The sequence below is a fragment of the Populus nigra genome, chromosome 18 (genome assembly GCF_951802175.1).
Source record: "Populus nigra chromosome 18, ddPopNigr1.1, whole genome shotgun sequence".
Taxonomy (NCBI): domain Eukaryota; kingdom Viridiplantae; phylum Streptophyta; class Magnoliopsida; order Malpighiales; family Salicaceae; genus Populus; species Populus nigra.
The window spans coordinates 7,965,582-7,992,905 of NC_084869.1; the positions used below are offsets into that span (position 1 = coordinate 7,965,582).

Genomic DNA, 27,324 nt, shown 5'->3' on the forward strand with positions numbered 1-27,324 from the left:
TATAACATATATACTAACTATTAGTTTTAATATGTCTTATAGCCAATCAATATTAGTATATTTATATGAGTAAGAATTAATTTATCTTTAATATTTATATAATATTATATTCTATAGTATAGTGATTCTTTTCTTCTTGTTCTTTTTTTGATAGGCAGAGCACCACCTAACACATCATAAACCAATTTAAGCCTTCTTAGCTATTAAACTTGATACTTTATTTATTAAAAATAATAAAAAAAGAAAATTGGATAGATATATATATTGAGATTTTTTTACTAATAAAATAAATATCTCAAATAATAAACATTTGATTCTTAAGTATCCAGTGAAAAGCTAATAAGTTACTTGTTAACATGATGGTATGTGAATACAAGCATTAAATTCATATTTTTAGTTTTTTTTAATAATTTTAATATAATAAGATTAACAATAAGAACAAATCTAAAAAATTTATTTTAATATATTTTTAAATAAAAAACACTTATAAAAAACATCTCACATTACAATAACAAACACTCATTCAATTTTATTATAATTATTGAATGTACGATAAATTCGCAGAAATAATAAAATAAATTAAAAAGAAAAAGAAAACACAGTGATATTTTATCCCACAGGTGACGGGGCAATAACAGGTGACGGGGCAGTAACAGGCGACGGTGCTGAGGGTGGTGGAGCATTCGTGCCGTCGACACGAGTAAATCCGAATTTCTTGATAAGTTCATTTGCAATCAACTCATTTGCGCTGTCTGATGGATGGTATTCGTCCCAAAACACGTACTTGCTTCTATCCTCGCACAGCGTCGATGCCGGAAGACATGTAAGAGCAGGTCGTATTTGCCCAAAGGAGCAGCATGGCGAGTCCGCGTTGTCAAATCCTACAAACATGAAACTCAGAACTTGTCATGTAAAACGTCCGAAGCTACTTTTTTCTAATTTCCTCACTGTCTTGTCTTTAAAGCTTCGTTGCCGCAATGGCAGCTAGCCAGCTTTCAAGACAATTAATGAACTAGGTTTAAATTTGTCGAGACCAGTTTATTTAGTTTTAGTGTAATATAACAAGATTATCATCTATTATATAATTCAAAACTAATAGGTTAATTTCTTTATATAAAATGCATAAATAAAATCAGCCAACCCGTTTATATTAATATATGTTTCCACTTCACTTTAACTTTGATATATAGGGATTAATTAATATCTACGTAAATCAAATATCAAATTTTACAGTATGTTTTTGTTGAATATAATGGATTACGGAATTTAATTAATAGTTCATTGCATTTACAATTTATATGTTTAGATGAGTAATTTTAAATAGAATCGCAATGTCATGGACGACGTTATGATTAATTGTAATAATTCATTATATTACAAGCATTAATTATACTAAAACAATATTATACTAAATTAGCACATGATTAATTAGAGCAATCAATCATGCAAGAATCTAGTTGCTAAAAAAATTCATTACAAAGAATAAACTTTATTATATAAAGAAATATATAACGACCAAAATTAAAGAACATTCAAATAAGTATCAATTTGGAAATTGCTACAACATGTTCAGGATGGCCTCTGTGGTATTTTTCTGAGAAAAGGCTGAGTATTTTATTATACATTTTACCGATTTAATTGTCTTTCTAAATTCGTCGTTGGATTAATTATCCAAAATAACGAATCTTCGATAGACTCCTCAGGATTGGTTTTTAAAAAGAGTAATTAATGGACAACTTCAGATCATAAGCCTGCTACGACTGGCAGAGTAAAATTGAGTTGAGCTAGAGAGAAAGGGATGAAGCACACGCACCGTATTTGTTTGGATTGCTGATGACATCGTTAACAACATCATAAGCCTCTCCAAATTTGAAGCTAGCGTTTACAAGTTTGGTGGACAGATTATCTAATAACTTGCTTGAAGCTCTATTGAAAGCAATAGCTAGTTTGTTTGTTTTCTCTTGACATTTTCCGGTTGTGCTCAGGACCCTTTGGAGAGGGATGCAGCCCATTGGTCCCAGACCGAAAACCATCAGCTTCCGTGCTCCGAAGCTATGCAATTTCTGTACAAGATTAACAAAATTAAGTACCCTTTGAAACTGAAAGACAGATGAGGATATATCTTCTTAATTTTCACAAGTATTCTCTCTGATTCTTAAAATTCAAATCAAACACGTTTGGAGCACTCGACTTACTCTTAGCTGCCCTTCAAGAGTTTCCATTAAATAATCAATGAAAGACTGATCATTGTACTTCCATGAATCGCTGTAAACTGGCATCAAATAATTGTTGATGAAGTCATTGCTTCCTAATGCAACCACATATTGGGATTCTTTGAAAAACTCGTCTGATTTTTCTTTCCCAATTTTGCTTATTATCATCTGCTGCGTTCCTTGAAATAACTCAATTTGCTTATTGAGAGAAAGCCTCTGAATCTGTCAAAATTAAGTTATATGGATTTAAACATTTGCAAGTCTTAATTAGGGCTAGCGTGTGTGTTTGTGTGTGTTTATATAAACATATATGTACACTCCTAGTAATTGATTAACTTACAAAGTAGCCACCAGTTTCATTCAAAATGCCACCACCTCCAGATGCATAGTTTACACCATTTTCCAGGATCAAATCTTCGGTTAAAGATGGGCTTAGAAAAGCAGGTGGTCTCGGTAGCCCAGTATTGTCACCTGCCATATATATATATACACGAATTATTATCAGGGAACTATATATTATGAGTAAACTGAAAGAAAACACTTCTTTCTAGCTTAATTCGATCAATGACAACAAATTCTAATGTATAGCTGCAGTATCTAATCATTAAATGATTGCGCGCTGGCCTACTGCTAAATAAAGTATATAGTTGGCATGCATGCATGGTGAGCTCTTTTGACGTTACCTATTATATCAGCAACCGTCCGCCCATTGGTGAACCTGCCGTTAGGCAGTCCATTGCCAAAATCTATACCATACCATGGCAAGCTCGCCTGAGCAAGACTCCTACTCAGGTACATGTTGTTGCCGACATCCGAGAGTGAATCTCCGAAAATGAACTGCACAATCTTGCATTCACCTCCATCAATCGTAACTCCGAGGACAGCCACCACCACCCATATCGCTAAGGCAACCCCGAACTTCATTTCTTCACAGAGCTAAGGCAACCTCGAGTAATTACTGGTGTCTTTCCCGGTTCTTCAGAATATTATGATTTGAAATATCACCATGAAGGGTTTGATTTAAACAAATGCCAGAGTGAGATTCTAAAGATTTTTTGCAAGGCGTTGTAACTACTGAGGATATCTTGTGAGTCAGAGGGTAGATATTGTTTGATGAACAAATTGTTACACTGACCCAAACCTACTACAACGACCACGTACTCCTTGGAGTTCTGGTTTGTTACAACTTACATCGCCATCAGAAGTTGTTCTCTCTCTTATTATATGACACGTGTACTTTAAGTAATGGTGGCTTCTGGATACCCATGTTATGTCTTGAAGCCCTTGAAATGCCTCTCTGATTGGTCAATTACTATATTGTCCTTCATTAAAAACAAAAGGGCGAGGGAGTCGTTTTCTTTTCACACTACACTGCCTAAAAATAACATTAAATTAAATTAATTCTGAAGGGTATAGTTTAATTGGTCAGGTCTTGAGTTTACTCTTTACATGTCATTAATTCGAGTTTCATAAACCTTAAGGTTACTAGAGACTTACATGATTGTTAACTTCAGATCCCATAGGATTAATCGATATGTACGTAAGTTAGTCCGGATACCTATATTAATTCACGAAAAAAAAAACATTAAATGAAAAACCTTTCATCGGCTATATAAGCTTTTCTTTTTCTTTTGATGAAGCAAAATAAATTCATAAATATATAAATTAAACATTTTTATTATCGAAACTAGAAAACGTGTGAATTTGAAGTTTTAGATGTAGAAGAAAGGAATTAAAATTATTAATCGAATAGTTGTTGAGAATTTATTTTTAGGTTTAAAAAACACACCACAGTACAACAACACGCCTCGATGAGCGAGCGTGTAGGTGTGTCTTTGGTGGAAAATAAACCAAAATAAAAGGTTTTCGAAATTCAACAACACCGCTAGATTATGAAGGAATGAAGAATAAGGAACCGTGGACGACGCATCATTTTTGTCGTTCAAGAGCTCTCTCTTTTTTTATTAATTTTTCTTCAAGGTGGGGCCTGATGTACTGTAGCCCATGCGTGTGCAGACCTTCTACCAAGCCCAACGTGTTTATGCTGGTTCTTTTTCTTTCTTTCTTTTTTATAAATACCTTTTTTCCAATATTTTTTTATTTTTTTATAAAGGAAGATTACTAAAACAAATTATAAATTTCTCTAAATTTTGTTTCCTTTATCTTCATACCTTTTCTTTTCACTTATTTCTTCGTGGTAACAGAATTAAATGAAAAGTTTATAAACACAATGACTAGGAAAACTAAATATAATAAATAAAAACAACAACAATAATAAATTATTATTTATCACTTATTTGAATAAAAAAGTGATATTAATAATTATATATTTTTTAATAATACAATATGGATGCATTTATATCCTATAAATGAAAGAAAATTAATGTAAATATACAATCGAGACTGTTTAATAAGTAATTTATTGAAGGGGAAAGATAGAAAAACAAACTAGAAAAAATACAGAAGAAAGTAACATTTTTTTTATTAGAGGGCATATTATAAGAAAATATTCTTCTAGTTCTTTTGTTTTATTTCTTTTTTGTATGTTCATTTGATTTTTTTTAACGTTAAAAGAATACATAAAGATAGGGAAATATATCTTCTCATATGAAATTTTAATTATTTTTTTAATTTATATTCGTCGGTACAAGTTATATGAAATTATACAAGGTACATTGTTATTTATTTAAATTAAGATATATTAATTTGTTGGAAATGATGATATGGTAAGCTATCTAGAATATTTGTGTAATATAAGATTGATATAAGAAAATAAGGAGAGAGAAAAAAAGGTAAAACATAATATATACATATACATATATATATATATACATATACATATACATATATATATATATGTATGTATGTATATGTGTATGTATATGTATGTCTATATATATTATCCATTTTATATTTTTTAGTGTATTTTTTAGTTTTTTTTTCTGGTAATCGATACTTTTCCAATACATAGAGCAGTTTATCTTAGTGTCGGATCATGCAAAAAAAAAGAGCATATATTTTGCATATTTATAGGTAGAGAATCCTTGTAATTTCTAAAACGTATTCACAATCAAATCACACTTATTAATAATTTTATTTTAATTTTTAATTAATGGTTTTTATGTGTGTAACCCATTAGGTTCCCTAATAATTTAGCTTAAATATAAATCACAATCCGAAATAAAATAGAGTTAAATAAATTAATTTAGTATTAATTAAAAAATTAATTGATTTATATTTGAAGTCAAGTACAATATAAAGCAGCCTATCATGATCCCTTAATGATTAGGAAAGTCGTAAGTGGTTAACCAGTTTCTCAGTGTAATTATTATTTTTTCATCAACAATGTTCTGATTTAAATATTATAGTATGAATTGTGTATACTACTATGTCTAATCATATTTGTTCTCAGCACCATATTCATTAATTTTTTGAATAAGATTTAAACCTTTTTTTTTTCAAATCTCATTTCACATATCCAAAAATCTACAATCAATATTAGTTTAAAACATATGGAATATTTTTTCTTAATTCATGTTAAGTGATGAATCATCTTTTGATTACTCAAATATCTTCATATAGTTTTTACTATACTCAATATCTGCTCGTTTGTTTTCCTTGATTAGAACGTCATTTACTAGGATCGAAGCATAACATTCGTTGTATAAAATAACTTAATAATTTCATATCTAAGGATCACTTACAGAACTATCACGTGGGCCTTTTCTATAGACATAGGTTATATCTCTATATAGAAATCTCATACGGGTCAGTTTAGTGTACATTTCATTTGACAAACACTTATATGTTAGTTCTAGATATCCCTCATACCTCAATTTAAGAGTATAATTGCTTCCTTTCATGGTGAAAAAAACATAATATAAATCAGTTTTAACAACTCTAATTAATATTCAATTTTAATAGAGTATTGACCAATTTAATTAAACTTTGAACTTTTCAACTTTTCATGCATGCATTGCCAATTTAATTAACCTGTGAAGCATGAATGCATGCACAAGACGGATAATAATGGAAGGCCGCCCTCTAGGATTACCACATGTGACATGCCCACGGACATGAGAGTAGGTGGAAGCACCCAACTCATTCTTGTCCATAAGAGGGTCTTAGATACATTCCTCCATTTCCTTTTTCTTTAAATCGTAATGCTAATTATTTTTGCATCGTTTAGTTTTCTTAGAGAATCGGTTCCTGTTACTTCTTTTTTCATTGCTATTTCATTTACAAGCTTTGGCATATTCTAGAAAAATTACAAGAAAACCGGATTATGAATTTGATTAATTTATCTGTAATTTGGCCTTTATAAATATATACAATGTTTTTGATCTATGACTTGATATGTTTATGTATTTTGATTTTTCTTTTTTTCTTTTTTCTTTTTTATAATTGATTGGATAGCTGTATTGTAGTTCCTGCAGCATGGGAAGCTAGAAAGCCACCGTGATGGAGCAAGTGGAAGTGGCACCTCCTCAGGCTATGGAGGTTCGTTTGAAGATCCTCTTCACTTCTCTCTACCATACTAATGTTAAGCCATGGTACGTGATTGCATTTTCAATTTTGAGAAATTAATTAATACTTAATCATGCATGTGATCATGGAAATGTAGATATTATTAACTATTCCTAACTTGAAATAGTTAATTAAATTTAATATTTTTATATTTTAGGATGATCATGTCGATGTTAGTAAATCCTATTGACATCATTATTTTTTCATTCTCAAAACCGATTAATCAAATCTAGAAAAATACCGATAACAATGGAACTCATTGGTATCATTAATTATTTCTAACTAGAATAATTAATTAAGTCTGTTTTCATTTCTCATTCATTTCATTAGATGCTTCTCTTTTGACAACATTTATATATAAAAAATCCAAAAATTAAACAAGCTTTCATAATTATGTACATTTAAGAAAGATATAGGTGTAAAACACTTACCTGCTGTAAAAGTTTGACTCGTGCTCCCTTGCTGTTATTATGCAGCTCCTGTAATCCCTTATGTATTCACAGGTATACCATATTATTTCATATTCAAGTTATTTTTCTTTTAATAATAATAAAATCAGCAAATATTGACTTCCCTTCAACAATTTTTTCCTTCACATTTGTGTTTTCCTTTACATCCCTTAAGATCATTGTTTTTTTCATTTATCTAATCATAACTAACATTACAAATCTCGTTTCCGAACATGGCTTATTTTCTTTAAACGTTAAAACCCAAAACTACATAATTTTTTTAGAAGGGAAAGAAACTCAATTCTGCCCCTAATACATCTAAATTACCCGTTTTAGCAACTTATCGAAATTGCCAACAGGGATGGCAACCCGATCTCTTCTTAGATTTTTATCTATATTTGAAGTTCTAGGACTCCAAATTAGACAAGGCCAGTCTTGTTAGAAAGTTAATATCCTTGGCTATAACATCTATGAAATAACCTTTCCCAAATTCTATTATTTTTAGGTTCGAATCCCCTATGAAAGTTAGGAAGATGAATTTGTCCAATTTCGTTAATGTTTTAAATGAACCCTTAAATATTCTCATTTTCCACTCTCCCTCCAAAACAACCATGTTTTCATATTATAAACAACACATGACAAACAATTTATAAAAAAGATCATGAATTTGGCCACCTTTGCTTCTTTAACCGTTGAATTTTTTTCTTTGGTATCTTTATATTATTTCACATTCAAGACAATCTTCAATACTTTAATTAATTCAATTCCACACGATTCTATATTTTCTCAAAATTCTACTCAAGAGCCCTAACTCAAATTCAAGATTAATACACCAATTCCTAATTGAATTCAAATTGGCTTACATAATCAATTTTAGAGCCTCTTACATGATAATAAATTGGACTTCAATCCTTAACTAGTTGAAAAATTTCTACAACTCCCTTTTTGCACATCAGCTGGCCCTCACTCTCTCCCTTCTCCCCACAATTTTCTTCACTTGTTTCTTATTAATTTCCTTGTCTAATGATGCTTTCCTTATCAATTGATCCAAGCCTTGTGTAAACTTATCACATTTTGGTGTTTTTCTCTCATTTTTTTAGTGGAAAAAATCAAATTTCTCTTCTCCCTTTTATTGTTGCTACAACTGACCTTAAAGATAACAAAAAAAGGTATTTATAATCTCATTTTTTTTATTTTACACTTGACCCCACTTACTTAAGTGTTTTATTTTTGACCCCTTTTTTTATTATTATTATTTGAGTTACACCTCCTTTTATATTTGATAATTTCATCCCTCAACATTTGAATTTAATTTTTTTCGTTACATTTAACCTCACCCTCTTTATCTTCAAGTTAATTAAAACTCTTTTTTATATATATTTCAAAATATCTTACTTGGGAAATTCATACCAGAAAATTTTTCGATCCCTAATTTATTTAATTTGTACATTAATTATCCCATTTTCTTTCTTTCATCTATATTATTTTTAATTTATGTAAAAGTTTATTCTCATGGTTTATATTATTCATTACTCATTGGGTAGGATAACCATCCAAAAAACACCAACCAGTTTGGGCGAGTCAAGACGACATCTATTGGGTTCAGATTAAATTGCAATCCCTAATGTTAAGGAATGAAATTGAAAACAAACTAGAATTAGGAAAATGTTAAAAATAAAATAAATAGCTATTAAAAGAATGAGGACTAAATTTAAAATAAAAATTAAATAAAATTTAATTGAAAAAAATAACTTACAAAAGATTAAAAAAAACAATTTTTTTTATATATTTCAAAATATCTTACTTGGGAAATTCATACTAGAAAATTTTTCGATCCCCAATTTATTTAATTTGTACATTAATTATCTCATTTTCTTTCTTTCATTTATATTATTTTTAATTTATGTAAAAGTTTATTTTCAGGGTTTACACTATTCATTACTCATTGAGTAGGATAACCACCAAAAAACACCAACCAATTCAGGCGGGTCGAGATGGCATCTATTTGTTCAGATTAAATTGCAATCCCTAATGTTAAGGGATGAAATTGAAAACAAACTAGAATTAGAAAAATGTTAAAAATAAAATAAATAGCTATTAAAAAAATAAGGACTAAATTTAAAATAAAAATTAAAAAAATAACTTACAAAAGATAAAAAAAACAATTTTTTTATATATTTCAAAATATCTTACTTGGGAAATTCATACCAGAAAATTTTTCGATCCCCAATTTATTTAATTTGTACATTAATTATCTCATTTTCTTTCTTCATCTATATTATTTTTAATTTATGTAAAAGTTTATTCTCAAGGTTTACACTATTCATTACTCATTCGGTAGGATAACCATCCAAAAAACATCAATCAGTTCGGGTAGATCGAGACAAAATCTATTGGATTCAGATTAAATTGCAATCCCTAATGTTAAGGGATGAAATTGAAAACAAACTAGAATGAGAAAAATGTTAAAAATAAAATAAATAGCTATTAAAAGAATGAGGATTAAATTTAAAATAAAAATTAAAAAAAAATTAATTAAAAAAATAACTTACAAAAGATAAAAAAAAACAAAATAAATAAAAATCAAAAGAATAAGGACAAAATTTGAAATGAAAACTAAATGAAATCAAATGATAGGGATGGAATTGGAAGAAAACATTAACCTACAAAAGATTTTGAAAAAATATAGATGCAAATGAAAAGAATGAGGAACACATTATATAAACAAAACAAATGAAAAGAAACTTGTATACTTTGTCTAAAAGATGAGAGAGAAAAGGGAAAGTAGAAAAAAAAAGTCTATCAAAGTCACACCATCTGTCCTCCATTATAATGATCGTCACCGTTAAAAAGCTCATAATGCCGCTTTAAACATCATTGTTAAAGGTGGTGTTTAACGGCGACAGAAGCCTGAACATGCCACTCAAAAAGCAAGGGTTTTTCTCATTTATTAACGTGTGCGATACACATATCAATAACCTTTTCTTTTCAAATATATTTTATATATATTAAAAAAATCCAACCACTCCTTACTCTAACCAACCATTGCAAAAAAATAAAAACTAAAGAAAAGTGATGAAAGACCCTTGACCGAAATAAAAGAAAAACAAAATTATAAGAGTATTCAAGTAATTACATTGTTAAAAAAAATTACAAAACCAAAAACACAGGTTGTATTTTTTATTTTTAAAAATAAATTAATAATTTTTAAAAAATAAATTAATAATTTAATTATTCAATGAAAATATAAAGAGATTGATTTACTCCAAATAAATTGATAATATCATTTTAACCCGTGAAAAGACTTTTTCTCTCTCTCTCAAAACTTAGCCTTTTTCGTACAAATATGTTGGGCAAAATTATTAGTGCATTGTAATAATCCACGTTGCACCCAGTCTTGTTTTACATTGAAAGGCTGAGTTTATTTTATTTTTTAATAATAATATAATTAAATTATTAAGAACATCCCCCGAAATCTACATGCAATATCCATATCCAATCTATACCATTCACTTTGTTAATCCAACAGCCAGCGTCTCCTCATATCCAAAACCTTATCCACCAGAAATCTTGGAACTCGTACAAGAATTACTAAGAAAATCCAAGTACATACCAATGCTTAAGTCATCAGAAAAGATGAACAATATATTTTAAAAGGCTCAAAACACTCTCAAACCCAACCATAACAAAATGGCTTCTTCCGTTGTCTTCAAATCCTTCACCGGACTCCGGCACTCCTCCCAGGAACATCCCAAAGTACTCCATTCCCACACAAACCCCATATCCTCTTTCTCATACCGCCGCTTTCGAATCACAGCCAGCAAGTCTAGTCCGAAGCTCCAAAACCGCAACCTCCGAGTAGCCGTCATCGGCGGCGGTCCTGCCGGTGGTGCCGCTGCAGAAACATTAGCCAAAGGAGGCATTGAAACATACCTCATCGAACGAAAGCTGGACAACTGCAAGCCATGCGGTGGTGCCATCCCTTTGTGCATGGTGGGTGAGTTCGACCTCCCACTGGACATTATAGATCGGAGAGTGACCAAGATGAAGATGATCTCTCCTTCTAATGTAGCCGTTGATATTGGACGAACTTTGAAGCCTCACGAGTACATTGGCATGGTGAGGCGTGAGGTGCTTGATGCTTACTTGAGAGAAAGAGCATCAACGAATGGGGCTAAAGTGATAAATGGTTTGTTCTTGAAAATGGACATTCCTAAAAAAGGTAGTGAAAATATTAATTCACCCTATGTCTTGCATTATACTGAGTATGATGGGAAGAAAGGTGGAACTGGAGAGAGGAAAACTTTGGAGGTTGATGTGGTTATTGGAGCTGATGGGGCAAATTCGCGTGTCGCCAAGTCCATTGATGCTGGTGATTATGACTACGCTATTGCTTTTCAGGTATAGTTAATTGCTAATGTTAAATATTTCTTAATTGCTTGATATTTCTACTTTAAATTTATATGCTTTTGGTAACATCTTCCTTCACACACTGCTTTAATGAGTTAAGTTATGTTCTGTTCAGTTGTGAATTGCCTTGAAGACGTTGCTTAAAACTTTTATCCAAATGTGGAAGATGTTGATTTCACATTCCTACAGTAAAAAATAATGTAAATTATATATTGAAATTTCATTTAATAACTTCAATTTTAAGATTTTGGGTTAATTAATAGCATAAAGTAAATTGAGTTTATATAAATTACATGAGGTATCATCATTGTTCTTGCCCTTGTTTTTGTCTGTTGATCAACTGCATTGGAGAGTCCTTCGATCTCACAATAATATGGTACAATATTGAATTTCATCAGTGGATTGACGAATATATATATATATATATATATATATATGTGTGTGTGTGTGTGTGTGTGTACATAAAAATCATAGCTGCAATGAATACTGTAGTCATGCAGCTGAAATTTTGGTGCTCGTTTGCCATATAGCTAATCTTATTATTATTATTATAGCCCGGATGAATTATTACTATAATCTCTCAACTGTTTCTGTAAATAAACATTTTAGATAAAATGTTTACATAAGCTTCTGAGATACAGGGCATTGTTTATGCTTCCACAGTTGGATTTTGTTCAAACATTTGTATTGAACTCACGAATCCTCCACTGTTGATGCTCTTGAATTCTTCTTAATCTCCCCCCCCCTCATATTTACAGGAGAGAATTAAAATCCCCAGTGATAAAATGGTGTACTATGAGAATTTAGCTGAGATGTATGTTGGTGACGATGTATCACCAGATTTCTACGGGTGGGTCTTCCCCAAATGTGACCATGTTGCTGTTGGAACTGGCACGGTGACACACAAAGGTGACATAAAAAAATTTCAACTAGCCACAAGAAACAGAGCCAGGGACAAGATCCTTGGTGGTAAGATTATACGAGTGGAAGCACACCCAATACCAGAACACCCCCGGCCTCGCAGATTATCAGGGAGGGTAGCGTTAGTGGGTGATGCAGCTGGGTATGTAACCAAATGCTCCGGTGAGGGTATCTATTTTGCAGCTAAAAGTGGTAGAATGTGCGCGGAGGCAATAGTTGAGGGTTCTGGAAATGGCAAGAGGATGGTGGATGAAAGTGACCTGAGGAAATATCTGGAGAAATGGGACAAGACATACTGGCCTACATACAAGGTGTTGGATGTGTTGCAGAAAGTTTTCTATAGATCAAACCCAGCAAGAGAAGCTTTTGTGGAGATGTGCGCAGATGAGTACGTGCAGAAGATGACATTTGATAGCTATTTGTACAAGAGGGTAGTGCCTGGGAACCCCTTGGAGGATTTGAAGTTAGCTGTGAATACCATTGGGAGCTTGGTGAGGGCTAACGCACTCAGAAGGGAAATGGACAAGCTTAGTGCATGAGAGATGAAGAACCATGCCGTTAAGACGCCTGGTTCTTCCCCCACATCGACTTCCATGAGAGACAAGCTTGAATTAATGTGTCCCTCCTCGAACTTATGCAAGATGATATTTGTAATTGCGCACAAGTAATTTGCGATTTTTTGTTATCCTTGTAGACTGCACTAGTTTTGCGATGTCAGGAGGATTGATGTTTCGATCTTGGGAAGGGCTCTGAACTTGAGAAAACATTTTTCAATTTGCATGCCTAAGTGCATATTTAATGCCAACTTCTTCTGATCTTTATCCTTACCATGGTAGCATGTTGAGGTGTTGTTCTTTTAATTAGAGGTTGGTTTCTTTTTACTTCCCTTCAACTATCATGATAGCTTTATCCACTTTCTTAGAGATTTCTGTATTCATCTGTCTCCCTAATATGTTTAATATGTCATGGTCTGTTACGACCTCGTTTTGCCCTTACCTTTTTCTACCAAGGTTTTTGTTTGTATTGTGATAGATATTAATTTATGATCAACATTGTTGTTTTGCATAAGAGTACAAGAGATCCTATCTAGTGTTAGTTTTAAAGACTACGATTGTTAATATCATGTTTCCATTAGTCATGCCAGTTACAATACTTTTCCCCCTTAATCTTGTAGCAGTAGTGATGATGTGATTGTTAATATCAATTGGTTAAATATTTCTTCACCTCTTTTTTTTATGTTAAAAAAAATACTCTTTGTTTTCTTGAACTTCTTTATTAGCCTTTGCAATTTTTGAAGGAAAAATAATGGTACTGATTTATCTTTTTTTTAAAATCTCTGAAATAACTTCTCACGTTACCTATTTTACAGGTATATTTAATACTTTTACACTCTACTAAATTTAACCAAACTTGCATGAAAATGATCCTCTATAGTTCCTCTACAGCTCCATGTGAATATGTCATTCTGAATGACAACCCATCGGTGCTGGTGCCGGTGACGGCCTAAACATACCAACTCAAGTAACTTTTTCTGCAGATTTGACAGTGCACCATATCTATTGTGAGCCAACGGTTGAGATCCTTCCCAACAGAATCAAGGGCTGAAATTTTTTTCTTGTGTAGACGAGATTGCCTTCGTCCACCACCTATAAATAGAGGTGGATTTCATGGCCTGAAAAAGGAGAAAATCGGGTCTAAAAATTGTAAAAAACCAGCCTCCCACCAGTTTCCATTTTCCTTCTTTCCCCGTCAGTCTTCTGCAACTCTCTCCACCTCTTCCCCAGCTGCCTTCTTTGGCGAGAATACCAACAAACCCGGCCTATACACCACCACGAACACCAGCTCCACCACAGGAAGCCAACACAACCAAGCAGCCACCACGACTCTCTCTCTCTCTCTTCTCTTTCCGACCTTTCTCTCTCCTCTGCGAACTTCTTCATCTTGCGTAGTAGCAACTACGACGACCAAGCTCTCCATCAACGCCGCCACCAGCCTCTCCACAAGCATGACCACAGGCCCTCATCACCTCAGGTGGTTCTCCATCCCTGCCTTGTATCAACCATCCCTATTGCTCACTATTGCTATCGCTGCATGCAGAATGAATTCTGCATGCAGCAACCAAAATAATTTTTCCACGCATATTTTTCATAAAAAAACAAAAGTTGCATCTTTTTCATGTTTAAAAATCCAAAAATGAATATCATAACCAGTTTATGATTATCCATTAGGATTTGGCCAACATGTCAAAAATATTTTATTATAGAACACATAATAAGTGTTATATTTAATCTGAGTTATTGGGTATTAATATTTAAATATTTCATTCCATTTATGAGATTAACTTCTGTAATTGATTTTAGAGTTTACACAAAAAACATTTAAAAAATATGTTCAACTCAATTTTCTTTGCACAATCAAATATAATAAAAAAATATTTTCTCATAATTTATTTTTCATGAATAAATGAGACTTAAAAATAAAGTTAACTAAAAAATTCTACTAAAAAAAAATATGAACTAAAAATTGTTATTTTCTCTCATTTCCTATTATATGATAAATATCCAAAAATAATTCTATGCTTATTTTCATAACACTTTAAAATATTAGAAAACAATAATTTTTTTATTAATATTTCCTTTACCATATTGAGCTTCAATGCATGTGTTATTGCAGCTTTTTCCATGTGTTGTTATTATTATTATTATTATTTAGTTATTGTAGCTTCATGTAGTATTACAGTTGTGTTTTGCTTCTTTTCTTACCAATTATCTAATGAAATAAAATAAATAAATAACATAATAAATCCCAGCTCTTTAGATCATTCCTTACAAAGCATATGTCAATTAAAAAAGACTTTTTATGTGTCATGATTATATTTTTAGAGTCATTTCTTGCACTGCCTTTTTGACCTACCAATTGTCTTATATACTCATTATCTTTAAATTTCTGTCACTTTGTTAATTTTACAAACAAATATTGGCTTTGAAAATGTGAGACATTGTTGATCGACCAATAATTTTGACTAGTTAATTTTAATAATATCTTTTCTTCAACACTATCTTCAAAATTACTATTTAAAAAGACAATTAGCCAAGTTTGGCTTAAAAAAAATAGTTGAGTGAACAACATGGTGATCTCTTACTCGGAATTCTAACATACACTAAATGTATGCTAGTCCACACCCCATATCACACTTCTTATATTTCTTTTATTAGCGATAATTTAATCACTTGACAATTCATATGACATCCTTTCACCTTGAATACCATTCAAAATATCGACATCATTACGCAAAATTTCCTCCTTTCTCATAATATCCAACATTCGGTAATTCACATTTTACATCAATAACATATTAAATCATGGAATTTAACTAGAAAGTATAGGTGCGGATCATCTATCTGTAGTAAAAGCTCTACTCGTGCTCCTTTGCTGCTGCTGTTGCACCACACCGATGGTCCCTCATGCAATCACAGGCTCATCTCATAAATTTTCCTCATTCAAGGATACATTTTATAATGATCATATCAACAACCAATATGTCTTTCTTTCAATCATTCCTTTCTTTATATTTGGATTGTTACTGTTTAAATCTTGAATTGTTACTCTTTCGAACTGTTACTCTTTTGAACTGTGAATCATTATTTTTTTGAACCGTTACTCTTTTGAATCGTTACTCTTTTGAACTATCACTGTCTGCAGAGGTCGCATTCCAACTTCTACTCTATTTTTAACTATATCTGAAGTTCTAGGACTCTGTTTCAAGCGAAGTTGGTCGCATTGGAAAGCTAAGACATTGGGCTACAGGTACCCTGAAGGAAGGAGAATCCATTTCTGCCCTTAAGATAGTCAAAATTGCTCATCAACTAATCAGTCCTACTGCCCTACAAAGTCAGTCATGACCCAGTCTCGGTTGGTGACCCATAACTTGAGTTTTATAGCTTCAAATTGAGCAAGACAAATTTTTTTAGTTAGCTAACATCCAAAACTACAATTTCTATGAAGAAACATAATCTTAATTCCCTTATACTCCCACCTGAAATCTCACCGAAAGTTAGGAGACAAGTTTGTTCAGATTCGTCACCCCATTCCATTCACACATAACATTCACAAACTACATTTTCTAGATAAATTATCATGGTTTCACGCCACCAATCATATACCACACATAAATTAACTTAATTTTAATAATTGATACTTTTTTATCAATTCAAGTCTAATAACCCTAATCTATAATTCAACATCAAGGCATCAATTCATAATCGAATTTAAAATGAATTATAAGATCATGTTTAGAACATCTTACCCGGTAAGAATCAAGATTTCTATCTTCAACCATTCGAAGATTTTTTACTCTCCCTTTTTTCTATGGATAGCTGGTACTCCCCTCCCTCTTTTATTCAAATTTTTCTTGTTAATTCCTTGCCCCCAAGTGTTTATTCTACCTATAAACCCTTAATCTTGGATGGGTTCTTGAAATTTTGGTGTTTCTCTCTTGATTTGCAAGAATGAAATACAAAAACTCTCTCTTTTCTTTCCTTATGGTTGCTGCAGATTTTTAATGAGGAGATGAGTATTTATACTCTATAATTTCTCTTGTTTGCACTTATACCTCATTTCCTTTAAGTGTATTATTTTTGCCCCCACATCTTTTTTTTTTATAACTCCACCTTAGAACTTTTTGTTTAGCTTATTTTTCTCAATTTAATCCAATTCTTAACATTCCCGGGTTAATTATAATGTCTCGAAATATTTCACCCGGAAATTTATATCCCAAAAATTTCTGAATTCCCATTTTTTTTATTTAACTTTATGTATGAATTTCTTCCCTTTATTTCCATTTAGTTAGTTTGCAATTTATGCAACCTTATTTTCCCGGGATTTATAGTGTCGACGGGGTCGTTGGGCTCTTTAAAGGGGGTGTATTGTAATATCCCACATCAGAGGGTAAGGATTTAGTAGCTGACCTTATTAGTAGTGTTGGTTGTTGACTTGTCAGACGTGTTTTGGAGCCATGCGTGGTCATCAAAAATAAATCCGTGAGGGCAGTAAGACTCAAAGCGAACAATATCTAGCAGGTTGAGCTGGGTTGTGACAAATTTCATGTCAAATTGAGCAAAATTTCAAAATTATTTACATTAATTTGGTCAAAATGCCCATTCAAAAGGGAACATAATTTTTGTACAAATTTATCCACAATTCATTCATTACCCATTCCTAATTTATGCCCAAGAACATGATTCTTAACAAATATTACAAATTTAAACATTTCAATTCAACTTTCCATAACATACATATTCTTTCTAAGCTTCAAAACATACCAAAGTAAAATCAATCATGGTGAAAGTGATCTTTACCTCTTAATCACAAGAAATCAAAAGGAAATTGATGAGAAATTCAAGTTTTCTTCACTTCTCTCTTTCTCTCCTTAACTTTTAGCACCTTTATTTATAAGTTTATAACCCTTCCCAAAACTTGAAATCTTTTATTTTAATCTCTAAACACTTTAATCTTTATTTCTTAAGTGTTTTAATGAAGAAAAATCAAAAGAAATCATGAAGTTTTGCTCCCATTTCTTCCCTCAATAACTAGCAAATCTTGGCTTCCAAGGAAGCCATGAAAACTATTTAGTATTTATCCAATTAATCGTTATTTATCATATTGCCATTATGTTATAACTTATGAAGTTTTTTGTTTACCTAGAATCCTGTTTCAATGAAATTTTTACAATTTATCTTACCTCAAAGTTTTAGTCCATAAAACTTCATTTTAGGTATTTTAATACGTATATATTTATTTTATTCCATTATTCTTGGGGTAAATTTTCTAACATTATATTAACACAATAATACTTTTAACCGAAGTTTACAACCGAAATGTCATAGTTAGTTCCGACTATTGTAAGATATAGTTAAATCCATATAAAAGATATGCATATGGTTGTGTATGAGGCGTAAATACACTAATATATCCATCTATAATTGGTGGTGGTGATGTCATTAAAATCAATAAAAATATAAAGAATTGTATGGGCGTATTAGGGGTGTGTCTGGACACATTTCTATGTTATAAGGGTGGATTAGATTAAGAAGACCTATATATAAGAATGTTTAATATTGGTTAATGTACTAAAACTTAAAAAGATGATAAATTGTTAGACTTTTTATGACTAAAAAGATGACCTCTCTTTGTTGCTTGTACTAATTATTTGTCTAATACAAATACAATGAGTTTACTTATGTTTTTCTTCAAATGCATAATTATTGGCACTTTGGTGTTTGTTAGCATAAATAATGTGAAATTTGATCCCATTTGACATGCTAATCTTTTATTTTTTAGATGATATTTTAATTAATTATATTATTGGTTAATCATTTCTACATTCCAATAAGAAGAAATTATTTTTTCGCATCTAACTTCGCGGCGACCTTTAAAAATTAGATTTTCAAGAGAAAAGAACAAATTTTTAGCATCTTGTTCTTAGAGAAAATGTCTTGTTTAAAAAGGAAAGGTCTTATTTAAAGAGTCATCACCTAATATTATAGTCACTAGAAATCCTAACTAGTCAATATAGATTTTATGGTATGAGACAGGTTACGCAAAAAGAAGATATTATCACCCCTGAAGCATCCTACCTGAGATACTGCATTGCTGATTTTATCTTAAATTTCCAAGGATTTGTTGTGCTATGCTCCCGATGGTCTGCTTATAATATTCATGACCCTGACATCAGTGAATATTCAACTACGAATATTTTCAATTCCAACGTTGGTAAATATTACGTAGCAAAAAAATATATATGGTATTCCTGACTCTAACATCAGTGAGTAAACCAGTAAAATGAATTGAAATCAATGTATACATATACTTTTTAAAAGAAAAAAAATGTATCATAAATTTGATTTGCATTTCACAGTAAAAATCCATAGATTAATTATACAGTGAAATACCTAAAAACGCATTAAGGACTTACAAATAAATTTAAAAAGGTCAATAATTTTTTTTTTGAATTTTCTGATATCCGAAAAGGTTTATTTGGTTAAATATCAAAATTAAAAAGGGTGGAATAAAAAGGATAAAGCATAAGAGTATAGTCAAAGCCCAACCCAACATCAAAATTTTCTTTTTCTTAGGTCTAGTCCAGCCCGATCATTGACACAAACTAGTGACCCGACTGACCAAAACCACAAATCAATAGATAAAATTAAAATGGGTTAATGTTGTTGCTCATCCATGTACTCTTTCTCTTGTATTTAAAACGTTCATATCCTATTTTATTTTATCTTAACATTGGTCTTATGCATTATATTTTTATTATCATTAAATATCTTCATGATGCAATCACCAACACCATTAGATAATGACACATGTTAGATGGCCAAATTTTAGAATATTTCATTGATGTACGTCTTAGTCCTTTAAATTTCTTAAAAATTACTTTGATCCCTATATTTTATTTTTTATTACAAAAAAGTCCTTAATTGAATATTTTGGGTCCTTATGTCTTGCAATAAATTCAAATCAAATCCCAAACTTATCAAATTAATATATATGATATTATAGGAAACAAAAGTCTTATTTTTTTAGTACTTTATCTACTTTGAAAGCAGTAGCGACATTTCATTGTGAAAATAGATAAAACAAATAACCTTTAATAATTCTTGAAAGAGATATGTGGTGACAATAAAGCTATTTTAAAACTATATATATTTTTTTGTCTGATGTTCATAGTTTATGCAATAAAACTATATTATTTTAAAGAATATTGACTAAAACGCTAATGGATATTATTAATAGAAGGACCTGATTCAAAATATTCTAAAATATTTAATAACATATTGATAATGTTTATTAGTTTACCATCCAATTAAAATTAAAAAGGATTCAATTTGAATTCTATAAATCTTAAAGTTACTAAAAATTTACGTAGTTGTTAACTTGAGAGTTATTGAAATTAGTTAAGGTACGCGCACCTGAATATCCATATTAATAAATGTTTTTTGAAAAATACATATTTGTAACAGTTGCCTTGTGATAAAAAGGATAAGATTGCAACTTCTTGAAAAACTATAGTGGTAACAATCGGGATGTTTGAACTGTAAGGGAAGATATGAAACATTGAGGAATCCCAGGGGCAATTTCATCTATTTTTTACTTTTCTAGGTTGAGGAAAGGAGGAGGAAGAAAAAGAAGCCCATAAGGATCGGGAGTGATTAGAAACAGGGAACGAAGGGAGAATAACCATGGCAGTGGTCATGGAATCGGCAGGGAAGTGGTTGGAGAAAACGCTGGTAGATTTGGGTTTGGATTTGGATAGGGATATAATATCTGGGTTAGTCTCCTATTGCGAACTCGCTCAACCTCTCGACGCCAAAGAGTATCTCCTTGTAAATCCCATTTATCTCTTACTTTCTTCTCAAGATTTTGGAATTGTCTTTTTGGGTTGTATATTTGAACCGCTTAGTCTTACATGTAATCGATCTCTTTTATCACCACACCTTCCGTCATCTGTTCGTGTTATTGTTCTTATCTTTCTAGGAATGTGAGGCGTGTAAGATAATTTACCAATCTAGGAGTGGACAGTCAGCCTGCTTAAGACCCGACTAGCTAGGGAAAGCGATACCCTTAACGTCACAAGCTAGATGTGATCTCTTCTGTTTGTGCTTATCTTTTTGCTGAAATTGAAATGCTTATTTTCTTAAAAATTGAATCGCAATGGTAGTCATATCTGTGCGGAATGTTAAAAATATTTCCCCACTTGTTGGTATTATGATTCAGAGACTGCATGTCAAGAAACGACTGTTGTTTCGCAGTACCTTTTGGCTGTTTACATTTCTGGTTTGTCTCTGCTTGCAGAATATTATTGGGCAGGAAGCCAGCAAAGGTGTGATTGAGGAATATTTACAGCGTAGAGGTCAATCAACTCTTGTCAGTAGCGCCCCAGCTGCTCAATCTTCAAAACTTCAGCCATACATCAAACCACTAACAGAAAACTATGTTGTCTCTGGAGGCAAGCAACAAGCTAGAACATCTAAAGATATAGTTTCCAGTGCTCAGGGACAGGCAGAGCCAAAAACAGATACTGTTTCCAGACATATAGGAAATAGGGGTCCAGCTGAGGCCAGTGAGTCGAGGCAAAAAGGAATCCAAGGTAAGTCTAGGAAGAAGAAAGCTGGAAAAGTCGTTTCACTTGCAGAGGCTGCCAAAGGGTCATTTGTCTTCCAGCAGGGGAAGCCATGCCCATGTCAAGCCCGTCAGCATAGACTGGTGAGTAATTGCTTATCCTGTGGCAAGATTGTCTGCGAACAAGAAGGAGAGGGGCCTTGCAGTTTCTGCGGTGCCCTTGTGTTAAAGGAAGGAAGTACGTATGCTGGTCTTGAAGAAAGCATGGCTCCTACATCAGATGCTGAATTTGCAGCTGAGGCATATGCTAAAAGGCTTGTGGAGTATGATCGAAATTCTGCAGCACGTACAACTGTTATTGACGACCAAAGTGATTACTATGAGATAGAAGGCAACAGCTGGCTATCAAATGAGGTATTCAAGTTATTGCGATATGCAACATACTGGTTGCATTCTCTCTGTTGCATCTGCCTACAAGGAGTTGAGCTCTCTCCTTTATCTTTTATCTTTTTATCATTCTTTTTTTTTTTAATTTCTCTTTACAGGAGAAGCAACTCTTGAGGAAGAAACAAGAGGAAACAGAAGAAGCAGAACTGGCCAAGAGAAGTAAAGTGGTTGTGACTTTTGATTTGGTTGGACGCAAGGTATCGAATTTTTAGCAACCAGGCTTTTTTGTGTCATTTCAAATAATTCTCGTTTCTCCATTCCTGTAAAAAATCCTTGTTTTTTCAGTAAGCTTTCTGCTTTAAATTTTAAATAGTGGCACAATTATGACTGTTCCTGCTTTTGACATCTCTTGCTCATTTTTTAAAAGCTTTGACTGTAATTTTGATGCTGCCCAAGCTCCTGCATCCTCACCTTTGTCATTCATTTGAAATAAAACTGTATCCGGATATAGTTATTACAGACTTTTCCTTTTCGTCACGGTTTGAATGGGTAATGTGTTGAGTTGGGGTTTATAGGATTTATATTCATGACTTTGAACAATGTAACTGCCAAATCAATAACACTAAGCACACATGCACACCTGCATGCAAACCTTGTTGTTGCACGCGACCTTTTGCTTGAATAATGTAACAAAGAAGAAAAATAAAATGAATGTGAGAGTAGCTTTTGTGTTGAAGTTCAGAAAAGAAAACCCAGCTTTTCTGTGGTGTACATTAGTCCCATCTTTAAAGTTACGGAATCACTGGTTTTTCCACTTCTTCTGTATTGTTCTTTGCCTCGTGGATTTTATTTGCAAGTTATATGTGGGCAATGCTTTGCCTATTGATATGTATTTCCCCCCTATAACTTGCAATGCTGTGCAGGTCCTCTTGAATCAAGATGATGTTGAAGAACTCAAGTCTGAGAACAGAATACTTCGGCCGCTAGATGAAGGAGACAGGGAAGTGAACCGAATTAAACCAAACCCAAGTCTTCGAATACAACCTGTTTTTTTGGATCCAGGACCTAGTAGAAAGCCTGCTAAGGGCAAGCAATCAAACAAGGGCGGCCTTTCCAAAGGTTTGTGCATGGAGATAACTGGTAGGGTGCAGCATGACAGCAATGAATTGAAATATTTCATGTTTGACAACCGGTCGGAGACATCTTCCATTGGAAATCTTGGTAAGGTTCGCAATTGAGCCGGCATGTACGCTTGCAAGATGGTGAATGACTGTTCGTGGATCGACATTAGAATCGCTGTTCGGGTTTTGGCTGTCATTACTATTTAGTGGTGACATACCTTTTCTTCTATCATTGATGCAAACGTAATACTCCGTTTATTGCTGCGGATTTCTGGATGTTAGATTTTTTTTTTTGTGACTAGTACAAATTTTTACTTTGCTTCTAAGATTTGGGGGGTTTCTTAATTTTCCCCAAAGCTTTTGTGTCTTCCCTTCCATGTATCTACATCCATAAACTACAAGTATAACATTTCTCATTTTATTTCTCATTTCTTCTATTATAATTCCACTCAATTATTCTTCCACAACTAAATTTATTTCTCATTTTCAACTTATTTGATACAATTCCTATTATCATAAAATTATATAACATTTAAATGAACATGAATTTTATTCCATCTTGCTTCAATTACAAACACAACTACAAGTATAGATACAACTAAAACTCACTTTAAGTTCAACAATTTCTCAAAGGTATTAAATTTCTAAAACATTAAAAATTCATTTTTATCATATAACAATAGAACCACTCATGAAAAAACATTATTCATAAGCTTAGTTATCACAATTTCAATACAATTTACAAGAATAAAACATACATCAAACCCTCTTTTTTGTCGCTCTGTAGCCGCCCCCTAGGCTTCACTACCCATCCAACATGATTTTGCTCCTACAATAACTTACAAGGATTTAAGAAGCTCAATTTCTAGAAAATCCACTTTTCCTTCAATTTCATTTTAAAAACCTTAATTCAATTTTGATCAATTTTACTCAAAATCACTAAACTTTTGCTCTAATTGATACAAAGGAGTTCCAAACACATTACATGGTTACAAAACATATTTTGAAAGTCGAGTTGTCAAAATTTTCCCAAAGCTTCTCTATTGTCCTCTTCTTTCTTAACTTTCTCTTTCTAATTCAATCTTCCATCTTTTTGATCTTTTTAACTTTCTAGGATGGATGTGTTCTTCTCTCTCAAAACACTCTATTTATACTCCTAAATGTCACTCTCTAGCCCTTCAAGGTGAAAATGATATCTTTCTCCCTTGACTGCACCCTGTAAGTTTTTAGAGGGCAACCAAAATGATTTGATTGTTTTGAGAAATGGTCAGCATGGTTTATTAAATCGGTCCAGCCGTTTTGAGAATGACTAAATTATTTTTTATATTGGAAAATGGATATTTTCGGTCATAAAGTCTAGCCGTTTTGAGAAATGACTAAATTATTTTTTATATTGGAAAATGGATATTTTCTGTCATAAACCTTTCTTCTTTTATCTTCTTAATCATTTTTTTTTCATTTTATTACATCATAATTTTAATTATATTATTATTTTTTTCAATTTATCCTGAGATTTACATACCCACCCCTCTAAACAAAATCTTTTAGTTAGCCTCATTCATGTTATAGAGCTTAAGAAGCATCTTAACCCACTGATCGATCCTTTTCCATTTCTTATATTTCCATAAGCTTTAACCATTCAGGATGCTCATATTGCTGAATTACTAGTGAACATTACTCCTTCAACTTTAAATGTTTCAATAAGCCTAATTTGTCCTATAAAATAATTTTAGCGCTAATGTTTATTAATAAAGTGGAGGAATATTTAATATGAATTGATGCTAGAATGGTCTTTAAAGATAAAAAAAAAATACTTGTTTTGATATTTTAAATGGAAGATCTTACTAATTATATTATATTATATTAGAATAACACTAGTTAGTGATATGCATATCCTACGCTACAAGATGAACTAATTTTTTTATTCAATGTTAAAAAAGATTGTAGTCATCAACGATGCATATTTGACCTTCAATTTTTTTTTATTGCATATTGTGAATATCATAGTTTTTAAATCCAGTCCGATCCAAGGTCCGGGTTCCGAGTTTTGACTGGGTCACTAAGTCGTCTAGGTCAATTCCTATTTTAAAAAAATCAAAACAACGTTGTTTTAGTAAAAAAAAAAAGTCAACGAGTTGTAACTGAATTTTATCGGGTCATCGAGTCATGATTTTTTCTATTTTTTTTTCAACCTGACCCGGTTCTAATCCTGGGTCAGTCGGGCTCCGGCCGAGCCAAGTTTCAAAACTTTAGTGAAGATGTTGCATGCGTTTAATAAAAAAAAAAGGGAAGCTAATTTCGGCATAAAATATTTTGAGAAACGATAATTTTGACATGAATGTATTTAAAGAATTATAACAACAACTCACTACTGCTTGCAGATTGGTGAGGGGAACTTATTTTAATCCATTATCTATTATATGATAGGAGAAATTGAGATGTGGAATAAAACTTGATGAAATGTCTTTTAAATAAAAAAAAACATGAATGGCTGCTCAAAAGAGCACTTGCTAATATCATACAAAGAATGCTAGATAAAAAAAATAGAGTAAAAAATGAATGTTATATAATACAATAATATAATATTTTTTTAATAATTAAATTTTGAAATAACTTAAATCTAAATAGAAGAGAATTTGTTTTTCATTAAAACTTGTTTTTATGATTATGTTAAGCTATTGCTGAGAACCAAATATTTTGGCAAATACAATCTCAAAATTATTGTGTTATATTATTTATTCGATTATATAATAAGAAAAATAATAATGCACATTAAAGACAAGAATAAAATTTAAAAAAAAATAAAGGTTATATAAAAAGAGTGCTTGTTGATATTATAAAAAAGAACGATACAATCTTATAACAATAGAGTAAAAATTGAATGTTGTATAAAAAATATTATCCTAAATATTTTTTAATAACTTAATTCTATATAATTTAAATTTGGAAGTTTGAATTGTCAAACTAGGGTGATGTTTGTTTGTTTGTTTTTATAAATGGAAGGGCAATGATCTGGTTTTTTTTTTAAAATAATTCTTTTTTTGCTTAAAATTAATTTTTTTAATGTTTTCAGATCTTTTTGATGTGTTGATATAAAAAATAATTTTTTTAAAATAAAAAATATTATTTTGATATATTTTCATAGCACTTTCAACCACAACCACCCTCTTAATTAGTTAGTTAGGAGTTAAAAAATTAGTTACAATTCTATTAGAGTTTAAGAATGGCACGAAACTCTTGCATATAAAAAGGATTATTATTTTTTTTATATTTTTGGATCATTTTGATGTGCTGATTTTAAAAATTAATTTTTAAAATTTGATGTATTTCTAAATAAAAAATACTTTGAACCGCAACCACAATACCAAGCAAGCCGGATCAAAATTTTCTAACTACTACCTACTGTGTAATGTATATTCCTTCTTGTTAGTGTAACTTTTGCAGCTGCCAAATAGTCGGCATAACTATTGTTGCCTCTTTGTCTTCCTTGTAACTTTCCTCCTCCTCAACACCTCATGCTCATGAAACAACAATGATAGCCCTGAAAACCCCCAAGCTTCCATTTTTTTTTTTTAAAAAAAGAAAGAGCCCACCAGAGGACTGAATCAGCTCTTCCAAAACCTGTTGATTTTTTTAAAGAAAATCATCATGCTCTCTCATCAATGAAGTAACTCTAACAAAAGAGGAAGAAAAAACCCAAAAAAATTAGTCAACTGACGCCTTCACCGGGTGTAGCATGTTTCTAGTTATTTTCTAAGAGAATTCCCATTTCCCTTATATATTTTCTTTATTTTCTTGTTGATGCCATGAACATTATATATAGTTTAACGTGGATGTCCAGGCCAGTTTGGACGCACCTCGACTAATCCCACGGGTCCTGAAGTTAACGATCATATAAGCCTCCAGTGGTCATCATATGAGCAACCATAGAGGGAACAAATCTCTTAATCCCAAACTCTTATCACTGAGTCACTACCTAGATGACTGCCATGAACATTATATTGCTAATAATGGCCAGCCTGAGGGAGCCTACTGGGGAAGATGTTAGGAAGTCACATAAAAAGAAAATGCAAGGCAGTAACATAACTTCAATGATTTTTTTTTTTTTAATTTCATAATATTCATCCCTTACCGATTGAAATTTCAAATCCACAAATACAATGTAGAGAATGT

At 31.7% G+C, this 27,324-nt stretch overlaps 3 protein-coding genes across 3 annotated transcripts; 2 read left to right on the forward strand and 1 right to left on the reverse strand.

The window, feature by feature from the left end:
- Window positions 1-494: 494 nt before the first annotated feature.
- On the reverse strand, window positions 495-3,269 carry LOC133677783 (GDSL esterase/lipase At1g74460). Its single transcript, XM_062099904.1, has 5 exons — window positions 2,897-3,269; window positions 2,554-2,684; window positions 2,196-2,435; window positions 1,814-2,063; window positions 495-881 (listed from the first exon to the last, which is right to left on the reverse strand). Exons 1-5 carry the CDS (start codon window positions 3,135-3,137, stop codon window positions 610-612), a joined length of 1,134 nt encoding a protein of 377 aa, XP_061955888.1. The 5' UTR covers window positions 3,138-3,269; the 3' UTR covers window positions 495-609.
- A 7,529-nt stretch (window positions 3,270-10,798) lies between these two features.
- Window positions 10,799-13,347, forward strand: LOC133678089 (geranylgeranyl diphosphate reductase, chloroplastic). The gene is made up of 2 exons (XM_062100283.1): window positions 10,799-11,590; window positions 12,358-13,347. Exons 1-2 carry the CDS (start codon window positions 10,880-10,882, stop codon window positions 13,057-13,059), a joined length of 1,413 nt encoding a protein of 470 aa, XP_061956267.1. The 5' UTR covers window positions 10,799-10,879; the 3' UTR covers window positions 13,060-13,347.
- Window positions 13,348-20,595: 7,248 nt separating this feature from the next.
- LOC133677836 (uncharacterized) lies at window positions 20,596-23,519 on the forward strand. Its single transcript, XM_062099967.1, has 4 exons — window positions 20,596-20,907; window positions 21,377-22,057; window positions 22,189-22,287; window positions 22,954-23,519. The coding sequence occupies exons 1-4, from the start codon at window positions 20,764-20,766 to the stop codon at window positions 23,266-23,268; spliced, it is 1,239 nt and encodes a 412-aa protein (XP_061955951.1). The 5' UTR covers window positions 20,596-20,763; the 3' UTR covers window positions 23,269-23,519.
- Window positions 23,520-27,324: the final 3,805 nt, after the last annotated feature.